This window comes from Vespula pensylvanica, chromosome 12 (genome assembly GCF_014466175.1).
Source record: "Vespula pensylvanica isolate Volc-1 chromosome 12, ASM1446617v1, whole genome shotgun sequence".
NCBI lineage: Eukaryota > Metazoa > Arthropoda > Insecta > Hymenoptera > Vespidae > Vespula > Vespula pensylvanica.
In genome coordinates, this window is record NC_057696.1 from 129,376 (window position 1) to 141,533 (window position 12,158).

Sequence of the window (12,158 nt, forward strand, 5' to 3'; positions counted from 1 at the left end):
ACTTTTGAATCTCCCTGTACAATTTCGATCGATGAAAATGATCATTACGACTCAAGTAGTTACCGAAGATTGAGAAAGCGAGGCATATTACGAGGTCTCTACACGAGCGACTTCGATTTCTACTCCGAAGCGTGATAAAGGAAATCGTTCACGGTGAATCTTAACACCGATTGACGCCAATCATGCGCCAATTAAGGTTCGTTTTCTCCTTCTTGTTAGGTTCAATGACTCTTTCGAATCATTTGCTTTCTCCGGAAAAAAGGAATTCACAAAAATTTCTTCCTCTATTCGAACTATTACCCTTCTATTATTTTCCTGACGAATGATGTTCTCATCCTTTCAGATCAAAATTTATCGGTAAAAGAAAGTGCCGTGAATAGAAAAATCGCTAGATAACCCGTCTATGGAGAAAAAGAGATAGTACTAGTTTTGATCCACTATATTTGTCTACTTCTATCCGTGAAACCATTTGTTACCTGTCACGCGAATCATACTCTACCGACTCTCCTGATAATTCTCTTTTTCTCTTTCTCTCTCTCTCTCTCTCTTTCTCGCTTCGGGAGATATTTCATCAAGACTATCTTCCGTCATAGCATCTAACGTGTTTCGCCCATGTCGGAAATCGATGTTCGTTCGATCGAAAATAAATCCGACCAGAAGAAATATCTTCGGAAAAGAGCTGGATATTCGAATTCGAAAATCGCAATCATGTCACGTAGGAAACGTCGAGGGCAGACCTTTGGTTTCTTCGACGATTGCTTCTTCAACCGACAAATTTTCTCCCCTGCATGATTCGTTCCACCTTTCATTCTTTTTCTCTTTATCTTTCTTTCAAAAACGAGATGCCACTCCTTACTCATTGTCTGAAGAAGGCTCTACAGTTCCCATGAACGAAGAATTTTTAATTGTCTGCTCTGTTCTGTCCTGCTCTACTTTTTCTCTATTTATTACTGAATCTTAAAATCTAAAGGATTTCGACCAATATCCCTTAACAATTAGGACATTTAATAAGGAGAAACAACACTTGGACGAATAAAATGCAACAAATCAACTTGTTTATTTTACATTATTTGTAAACAAATAATAATAAAATAATAGGGTTTCATAAATCCGATTAATTGTACCATATATATTTATCATAATTTTAATGGAATCGAACAAATAAATAAATAAATAAATAAATGGAACACCCTGTATACATTATCATAACGTTTATCCTCATTATTATTATTATATACTTTATTATCGTACACACTAATGCGCGATTTCTCGCGTGGATAAATGATGAAATGATTAGATAAAAAAAAGAGAAAGTATTTGCAGATTTTCCCTTCTAATAATTTTTATCGCGGACGAGAAAACTTTTCGCCCGTAGAATTCGTTTGAGAGTAAATTAGAAAAAGAAATGTGTTGGATCATTGCCGAGTCTTCCGAATAAGTTTCCTCTTCGAGAGGCAGATTTTAGGATGATCTTATGCGCGCGAGTGGAACCAACATCGAAAGGGATGCGAGAGACTCGTGGCGGACCACGTTTTGGAATAATTTAATTAGCGAGCGTACGAAGTGAAGTGCCAGGTCTTATCCCGTGGGTTTAATAGCGAGCTCTTGGCCGTGTCTAACTTGGATACACCAGGGACCTCATGCCCTCTCCCCCTTTCATTCCACCTCTGCTTCTTCCAGCTCTACTCCTTCCACATCGTATCTATTGTATACCGCGAGCTTGCAAGCTCCGTTGAAAATGCAGGGCTCGACGCAACCAAAGCGAAATCGTGCAAACGACGGAAACACCCTCCGTTCTCACGACCTTTATCACGGAGGATGCCGTTTGATACGTTAATTATGCATTGGATCCTCTGAATACGGGGCTGTGTCGAAAGGATTAAACGTTTAGCACGTCTACTCGTTGAAATACGGTGGTTAAACTCGAAATTGAGAGGAATGCCCGCTTTTCTCTACCGGTTTACCAATAGTTAAGAGATTTTATTCGATCGATATCAAATATATCTAAAACGTTTATAAAATGATAAAGAAATGAAAAAAATTGAAAAACGAGGAAAAGTTAACTTTTCGATCTTTTCTTTACTTCGAAGTGTGTACAATACATTTTTTTCGTGTATATAAGAAAGAAAAAAGAAAAGAGAGAGCAGAAACACGTAATTTATCGTTTCTTGATCGTTACGTCTCGAGTAGAGAATTAAAAATGGTTCGAGTGGATGATGGTGGTGCGTCAAAGAACACTCTGAAAGGAAAACTTTTAATTAAAAAGTAAGCATCGGCGTTGAAAAGAAAGAGAAAGAGAGAGAGAGAGAGAGAGAGAGAGAGAGAGAGAGAGAGAGAGAGAGAGAGAGCGCATGGTGAGTCTCGAGCAATTTGTGGTGATATAAAAGTTCCTCCTTGGTCCTCTCAGAATCGGCAATAGAAACGACGGGGTGTTCTCTTTTTCTACGAGTTGCGACCCCTCGTATTCGTCTTCGTCCTCGTAGCAGTCCGTGGTAACGGGAAACCCAAAAAAAGGCGACTATCGACATTAAGGTCCTAGGACGATATATCCGTGCTCTTAAATATATAAAAAGGAAAAAAAAGAAATCTCTTTGAACTCGACCGATCATTTTCCATCGTCAAAGTTGTTGTTATTGTTGTCGATTTATTAAAAGAAATAAAAACGTCGATGAGAAGATTCGAGTTTGATTGGAAACCTCGATACGATTGAAACTTCGTAATACAATCTTCTTTGACTCGCTCGAATTTACAAGAAGATCCTGGTTATTACGTTACCTTTCCTAAAGTGAAAAGACACGATGCTTCGAGAAAGCATAAGAAAGTTAGGTCGATTTTATTACATTACTTCTACTATGTATATAAAAGAAGAGAATGGGAACAAAGAATCGTAATGCAAAAAAGTATCACGCTGATATACGAATGAAAGACTAATCGATTATACGAAATCACACTATAAAAATTAGTTTAACGAAAATTCATAATACATTTTTTGACATTAGCTCATATCAAGCAATTCGTCAAAATTATAGATTTTTAATTTCTTCTCTTTTATAACTATCAAAATTATAATTGTTAGAGTAATGGTAGGTAATTAAAAATCATTTTTCTTTATTTATTATTGTAATATTACATTATATTAATGAAAGTAATAACGAATATATAAAGTGGGTATATTTCTCTTCCTTTTAAAATAATTGTTAAATTAACAGTTGAGACAGGGATAGAAACAGAGAGACCGAGAGAGAGAGAGAGAGAGAGAGAGAGAGAGAGAGAGAGAACATTGGAAAGGGGGAAAGAGGAGGCGTGACCGCGAAACATAGGCATGCACGATGCCCTCGTCACGTTTAGCTGCCATCAGCCACTTCTGATCTCGGATTGCTCAGTGCCTAATTAAACCGCACTACCAGCTATCCCTTGGTCACTGAGAATCGTTTCACGAAGGGTAGAAAAGCAATAAAGGGTAGTACCGATCGAAAAGAGTACGAAGGGGTCGTCTCTTCGAATCAGTGCAAAAACCTACAGAGAACCTCGCTTTTCTCGATTCTATTTTCATCATACTCGTTATTATGAATATAAAAGGAGCTATGAAGTTTACTTTACATTACGAGTTAGTATACAGCTTGATTCTATATTAAGAGCCAGTTGAATATCTTCTTTGTTAGAAATAATAGAGAAAAAATTTATTAAGAAAACTTTCATGATTTCATGCGTTAAATATCTTAAAAGTAAGAAATAAAACCCTTCATTTCCGCTTAAACTGAAAGATCAAAGATTTTTAATTTTTCTTATGGAATATTAGATATTTTATTGGATTGTCTTGAAAAAATTATTAAACAAATATAATCTAATAATAAAATTATTAAACAAGTATATATATAATTATTAAGTTGAGAATTAACAAGATATTAGCGTGTATAATTATATGACTGACAGTACATACTTTCAAATGTAAACAATTTTAAGAGGCTATGAAAAAACGAAAAACATACAATAAAAAGATCTTACGATAAATTTGATTGCTGTCTTACTAAAACTGTTCATTGAAAAATTTGTAATCTAAAATTAATTTATAGTAACAACAAGAAAAATACTTACTTAACCGAATAAATGTTCGAAGTATCCATCGTTATCTTATATGCACAATCGACATCTTATAGACATATTTCTTTGTGCAATTTGTAACATTTCACGTGTTATTTAATCAAAGATATTTATAATTTTCGCTTGTAATTCTTTTAAATTTCTAAATGTTTGATATTTTTTTATTTTTTACAAATTCCTACAAAAAAAAAATCTAAAGATATTAGATCAGGTGATTTAGGTTGCGTCTGGGTTGCTACTTATATCTAATATGTAGTAATCTTGGTTAGCAATGATGACTACGACATAATCATAATCGTAGTTTCACGATGTTCAATATTACTATTTCCATCTACATATGTAGCATACTTCACATGTCAAAACCTTGTCGAAAATTAATATTTATCCCGTTAATTGTTGACTTTAGATCTATATTTGTTTAATAATTTTTTAAAGATAATTGATAAAGATACATAATTAATTAAAAAAATATAGGATATACTATAAAAAAAAAAAACTAGAAATTATTAAATTTCTGATTTAACCAGAAATTGGACGTTTTATTTAATATTTTTAACATATTTAACATAATTTTGAAATTATCAAACGTTTCTTAAAATTTTGTTTTTATTGTTTTTAACAAAAGAAATATTCAACTGACCTTTAATTTATAATCAACCTATATATATATATATATATACATATATGCACAGCAATTTATCTGACACAAGCATTTGAAATGTCTCCGTTTCTTTTTTCTGATACGAGTGAATCTTAAAGAAAGACATTTTTTGATCAAAAGCGAACGATGTTCTAATCGACACATACTTTTGTTCCGAGATTTTGAGATTATAATATAATTTTTTAGACAAATTGACATATTTTTATTAGTACAAAAAGACATAATTTAACAATATGAATTTGTTAGTCGTTCAAAAGAACTTGAACAAGAAAAAATTACTCTGTGTAAAAAACGAAAAAATCAAATTAAATCATTTTATCCTAAAACATTTATTTAAAAAGACGAAGAAATGATTTCGATTAATTTCGATATAATACATCATTCATTACGGTACAATAATACGTACAATATAACGGTACAAAGAAATAATTCATTAAGCGTATTGGAAAATAAATTGAAGTTAATGGGAATTATTGTTGTTGGACGAATCCACATTTCCGTAGATACAATATAGAAAGGAACGTTATTTGATTTAGATGTTATCACAAACGAATGTAAGATCGAAGTATCAAACTAAACCTACAACGTATAACGTCGTTAAGTGCGTACATACATATACGTACATACTCTAATCGAATTTCTATGACTTACCGAGCTACGTCTATTTGTTCGACCTTTCGTTCTTTCGTTCTATTTCTCAAGGCAATACGGTCGTTATTAAGAAACGTGTACCTTTTTCATCCGATCTTTTTCGTCTCGACAAGCGATTATTATAGTTCAATAAAAGTGTACACGATTCCTTCTTCCCTTCCTCTTTTCCTTAGAGAAGAAAAAATAACATGTACGGGGGCGATGACAATATCGAGAAACGAGTTGCCGAGAATTCAATCGACAATGCGAGCATGACTGGACGTCTGAGAAAGGAAGAAGGATCAAAGAAAGAATTTATATCATCAATAAATTTTTTCGAAATAAATTCGCGATTGTTTCATTAGTGATTTTCCTTTAATCCCCTCCCTCACTCTCTCTATGTCGCGATAAGCAAATTTTGTCCGACGGTTTTACGTCGTCGGGTTAACGTCAGACAGGCTCATATATCGTTATAGAAACATATATTATAATAGATTGTCATTTTTATTTGGATCTTTTCGACAAGGTTTTGACATTAATAATTCCAATCGATTCCTTAAATCATCGGACGGAGCAATATCGATGCTTTCGTGAGAAAGGTCGATCGATTCGGAGGAACGTGACCGGTAAGTTTGATATCGTCGAAGGTAGAAAAGAAAGGTAGGAGAAAAAGAATTTATATCGACGATAAATTCCTTTTCGCTTTCATTAGTGGCCTTGTCGGACGTATACGTGTAAGGTATATATGTATGTATATATATACAGGGTGTTTCACCTAACTCATCTCGAGTATCTGCTCGAAATATCCTCAATTGCTTTTGATGATACGACGAAATATCGAAAGAAAAAATTGCTCGATCTAAACGAGAATGGTAAATATTAATTCATCTTTTAAGATAAATGTTTTGTATCTAAACGTCTAAATTTTAGATTTTGTTCGTTTTCTCCATAGGTTTGTCCAAGATCGTCTAAAGATCAATAAATTTGTATCGTCGAATTCGATCTTTTGTAAGCTTTCGATACTGTAATAATAAAAATATGATTTATTTAAAAAAGAAAAAAAATATCGACGATAATAAAATCTCGAAAAAACAAACTTTATTGCGAACGACTAGCTTAAACGAAACTTTACCACGATATTATCCGTGACATCGTCTACTTGGGATCATATGACTTCGTTCTACTTTATATTTATTTCGTATCGTAAAAATCAACGAAGATATTTCAAATGTACGAGTGAAACACCCTGTATGTAATATGTACACGCTACTACCTGTCGCTAGGGCTCACAGGAAGGGAGGACACAGGACGGAAAAGAAAGATTTAACGCGACGTCCTACGTCCTTTTTCTTCGTTGTCGAGCGTGCGAGTGCGTGATCACGACGATATCGTCGATCGAGCTTAATTAAAGGGGATCAAATCCTTCCCTACCCCTTCGCCGCTCTTTACTCGACCCTGTTAACCCTTTGCAAGACCGATGAGAGAACAGTTTCAGGAGCGAGAGTGTCGTCTCTCCTCACATTACGAATGATTTATTTATATTAAGCTCGACGATTTACGATCAACTAACTCCGGTGATTATTAAACGTTGATATATAACACGTTGGATACGCAACAATTTTCGTTAATGTCATTTATGATACTGCAAAACTTTCTACGTGAACCGAGACGAATAAAATGATAATTTATCAGATAAGATCAAGAAGGTTGGTTTCCCTTAGTAGGGGAAACATATATTATGTGCCTTGTGTTGGATCCTCCAGTGAAAGTTATAAAAAGCCTATGAAAGTAGGTTACGACGCAATATTGACATTCGGTGGAATACAAAGGAAGCATGGGGTGGCTTTCTAATAACTTTGAACGACTATGCAATCTTCGTGGGATAAAAGGAAGAGAAAAAATCTCGAATGATTTTTGACGAGATCATCCGTAAACGTGTTTGTTTGCACGATAATATTAAGAGGAAAGGGAGTGTGTAGTCTTTTACGCCTGGATGATCGTATATCTTCTTGCGATAAATCACAGATCACTGTTATGAACACTCGGGCTTCGCGCACGTAAGTACATATTCACTTATGTACGAATGTTGTGCATATACAAGAATATACACACGCGCGCGAGAAAGATCGTAATCAAGGAAATCGAGAAGAGATTCTCCTTATGGATTTATCCCACGTTGATCCGAATCTCTTATCTATTGATTTATTAACGACTTCTAACTCCTAATTAAATCTGGATATCCTGTTTCGTACGTTGTCTTTCCATGACATGGGTATCAAGTTAGGTATCTGAAATTTTCACAGAACGTGAAAGTTTCTTAAGAGAGGTAAGTGTTTTTAGACGTTTGTGATTTATGCTTGACAAAATCAAAAATGTTCATAGCGTGATACAATCTCGTCTATCGGTATTCACATGAAACGATTCTCTATTGTCGCATGACAAAAAGCTCTCGCAAATCTTTCTCGCTTCATTGATTTATTTGTCTCTGTCTCTCTCTCTCTCTCTCTCTCACACCATTCTAGCACGAATTGAAACGCGACGGATACAGAAAACGCTGCGTTCGCAGGTTGGATTCCGGTCCAACCGTTCGTGGAACACACGTTCAAATTTATTCCAAGTCACGAGCAGCACGTGATATCGAACGATCGAGAGCGTCTAACCTCTTTATCTTTCTCACTCGCTCGTTCGTTTTCCTTTTTTATTTATCTTCTTCTTTCTCACTTTCTTTTCTTCTCATGTCTTTCTTAATATCTTTCGGTACCGAGATTTCCTTGTCCGGACGAACGAATTTAATAATCCCCTAAATGGGAGAGCGCGGCTCGGCTTCAGCGCTAACTTCAATTCGTGCTTTAAATATGCAACGAACGATTTCTGAATACTAAATCCTCGATGAACTCGAAGCAAACCCTATGAATACATCTTCTTCCCCCTTTTGTTTCTTCTTCCTTCTCCCCGACTACTTTTCCCTCTCAATTTTCGAAACGTATCTGAAGAACAAGAAAGAAAAACGGTAGAAGACAGATTATCTCGAAAATGAATCGTCGAAAATGAAAATCAACCTCGCAATTAATTTCTTGCGAACGTATTATTAGAAGTAGGTACGCGTTAATTATAAAGCGTTGTTATTATTATCTTAAAGGAATAAGAACGTCGGTGTTCATTTTCCAGTGGGACGTCGACAACGATGGTGAGTGGGCGAGGCAGAGGATAGAACGATGACGAGGCGTATCCTCGAGGAAGGAAAGTTCTCTTTCGAATCAATTACTCCACTGAAAATCTTTTCGCGACGTGTAACGGGCACAGTTTTCTTCGTCTTAATATATGTATATATTGTTACAAGCCGACCTAGAGGAATTTGGAGCGAACTCGGAGAAGATAGGCCATTTTTAGGCATCGAGAGAATTTCACATATAACAATGGGTTGTCGTCCGTCTTCGAAGGGAACTCGGCACGAGAGGACGTGACTTGCGAACGTTCCGGAATATTTGTATATTTTCTAAAGAGAGCTTGTGAAGCTGCTAACTGTACGTAAGTTGTTCTTTATTGTATTAAAATTTGTTTACGTTCGCGTGGTTGCAAGTATATCGTGTATATATAAATTCAAAATAAGGACAAAAAAGAGCGGAAAAAGATTTGCTACTTCGAAAAGGAAAAATGATGTATCGAACTCACCGAATGATGTGCTGATTGGTCGACTGCAGCAGTATCGTAGTGTACTTGGTGATCAGCATCTTTTCAGAGAGTCATCCGAAAATAAAGGTTCTCTTCTCGTCGTCTACTATTCTTCTATTCTTACGAAGAGACACACAGACGGATGTACACAGACGTATACTCTTTTAGTACTGTTAATGCGAGAAACTAGCGTTGTGAAGAGAACGAGATCAGAACGAAAGAAAGAGAAAGAACGAACGCGCGTGTCCGCTCTTGGTCTCTCTTTCTCTCTTTCTCTCCTCTCTCGCTCTCTTTATCTCTCTTTAGCCGCACACTTGGCTTCGTATAAATCCGAGCCCAGTGCGACTCGTCCTGTGAAAATCAAGCAAAAGACGCGAAATAGCGGCGATGGTAGTCGCGAGAAGGAACAGCCGCGCGTGTAGATGCCGCGAAAATTCTTACGGCTAAATTTAGAGCTCATATCTCGCCGTGAGCGGCAAAGAGCGTTTCTCGTACATATAAAAGCCTTCGTAGGTCTACCAACGCCACTTTGACTTCGTTTCTATCCTTTTCTTCCTTTTCTCCTTCTCTCCTTCTTCTTCTTCTTCTTCCTCCTCTTCTCCTTCTTCTGCTCCTCTCAGCAAGCGACAACGATTCTCATGGTTCTTCGAGAATACGACGAACGGCATCGTCTTCTACGGGAAGAGACGAAAGACGTCTTCCTCCTCCTCCGCCTCTTCTTTTCCTCTTCTCTTTCAACTCTCAGAAAGTCTGATGTCTTGCCTCTCGATCTTCTTGACGCTGGTCAGGGAGTGTCATCGGCTTTCGAACTTTCGAACGATCAAAGGATTCGATGTTGGATGTGTTTATTTACGAGCTTTTGCCACGACGAAAGTCCTTCTCAACTTAATCTTCTCCATGTCTTTTACTACCTACGCCGAGGACGATGCTACTGTCCGATACACGAAGAACGGCGTTGTTGTTAAACCGATGTATTTTGCTTGTTTATGGATATGTATATGTGTGCATGTGCGTGCGTGTTCAGAGACGTGATCCGAATCTCATCCGTGATCGCTTCTCACACGATAGGAACGTCCTTCTGTTATGCGAGACTTTAAAAAAAGAAATACTTTTCGATATGTAGACATATATGTGCATAAACTTCGCATAATAAATTTAACAAAATAAATATAAAACAAACGTCGGATTAAAATAAATAATTATATAAACGATTTAAAACGAATGAATGGATAAAAATATTATATAAAGAGCCGATTAATTCATAATTCTTTAAACGTTTCTAAACTCGTTCCTCTAATCTTCTCTATAATATTATTCAGTAATATATTTATAATCATTATATAAATATCAACTATTTATATTCCTATTCGTAAACTTTCCCTTACTTTTCATTAATCCAGAAGGCTTTGGCGAATCGAGCATAAATCAACGAATATACGAAATCCTCGTCGCGCTTTCCATGATCTTTCGATACGACCCACGCGTAATCTCGATTTCGTGCGATTCGATTCTAATCCTCCGTACTCGGTGCAGATTAATGCCGGATAGATCGACCACGAGGTGTGGGCAGATATTATAATTAACGAAGCACGTGGGGTACCAGTCTGTTGCGCCCGTTACACGACCGTTTTAATATTTTACGTCAGCGTTAATAAGCGCAAGTAATTCGAGTAGGAAGGGAACGTGTACGTACATACGTACGTACGTACATATATATATATATATATATATATATATATATATATATATATATATACTTATGTACATGGATATACAAAGCACGATACGAGTTCGTTCGAGAGAAGAGATTTATATGATCGACGTAGCTCGATCGTAAAACAAATATGTACGGAATGGTTTTATGGATCGCGACGAAATATGATCGTAGAAAAATTAAAACGAACTTCGAACGTGAATATTTTTAATGGTTCATACTTAAGCACGAGAGAATTTATTTAAAAGAAAAGAAAGATAAAGTAATAAAATTAAGAGAAACTATATATATATATATATATGTGTGTAAAATAAAAATTCTTGTTTTTTAATTGAAAACTGATTATATACAGAGCATAACAAATGTTTTCTTTACGAATACTCTAATTAATTATAGAGAATTCGAAATGGCGATACAATGATGATAATTGATGAGACGTTCGTTGAAGGACGAGAATAAGTAAACGTTCTCTTTTTTTCTACCTTTTCGTTCAAAATACCCTTCGCAACTCTCTTTAACGACGTACCAACTTTCGAAGAGAGGACGGCCTCGAGAGGACTCGAAACGGCCCTGCCGTTGCGTACACCTCTCAAGATCTTTGGACAGCTTGCAACCAGAAAGAAAGAGAGAGAGAGAGAGAGAGAGAGAGAGAGAGAGAGAGAGAGAGAGAGAGAGAGAGAGAAGGACGAGATTCTCCTTCGATGATCCAACACAAACCGGTCGCCAAAATCGTGAATCTCAATTTGAGGATACCGTTGTCGATCGGGATGTTTCGAGAAAAAAAGAATGACTTAAATATAAAATATAATAGAAAAAGAAAAAACTCATTCCCATCTTACTTTCTATCTTTACTAACTAATCTTTTGGTTCGAGAAAAAAGAAACATATATACGTGTAAAAACGATAATATAAATTTTATTTATCACGTCTATTTGAATTTTATCCTAATTGATTTTCAAACTCATTTTTTACATTGACCGATTTTCTTATTCGAGAAAAAAGAAACGTATGTACGCGTAAAATAAAACTTTCTGATACTTCTTCCATTTGAATTCTATCCTAATTGAGAGACTCTCAATTAAAAATAATTACGATTAAAATGTGCATCGAGTTTTCCTTCGGTTATTTCTTTTTCTCTTCAATGGAATGGATTCATCTCCTCGTCTGATCAGTGAAAAGGATCTTACTTTCTAGGGCGCGACGAAGCTAAAGGCCCCAATATTCAATCCTATCGAGAGAGAGAGAGAGAGAGAGAGAGAGAGAGAGAGAGAGAGAGAGAGAGAAAGGAGAGACAGAGAAAAAAGAGAGAGAGAGAGGAGAGACAGAGAAGAAAGAGAGAGAAGAGAGAGAGAGAGAGAGAGAGAGAGAGAGAGAGAGAGA

At 35.9% G+C, this 12,158-nt stretch overlaps 1 protein-coding gene across 8 annotated transcripts in view; it reads right to left on the minus strand.

Annotated features, from left to right (window-relative positions):
* Positions 1 to 12,158, minus strand: part of LOC122633417 (protein sprint) — a 139,974-nt gene that overhangs the window by 42,011 nt on the left and 85,805 nt on the right. The window contains exon 2 of one of the 8 annotated variants that reach the window (XM_043821265.1): positions 9,065 to 9,995. The exons of 6 other annotated variants lie outside the window; for them this stretch is intronic. Coding sequence is in view for 1 of the 2 variants with exons in the window: in XM_043821267.1 (XP_043677202.1) it covers positions 9,065 to 9,123 (59 nt within the window). In the remaining variant the exon portion in view is untranslated. Of the gene's footprint in view, positions 1 to 9,064; positions 10,073 to 12,158 lie in introns of those variants that run through there. One more of the 8 variants, XM_043821267.1, reaches the window with a different exon arrangement.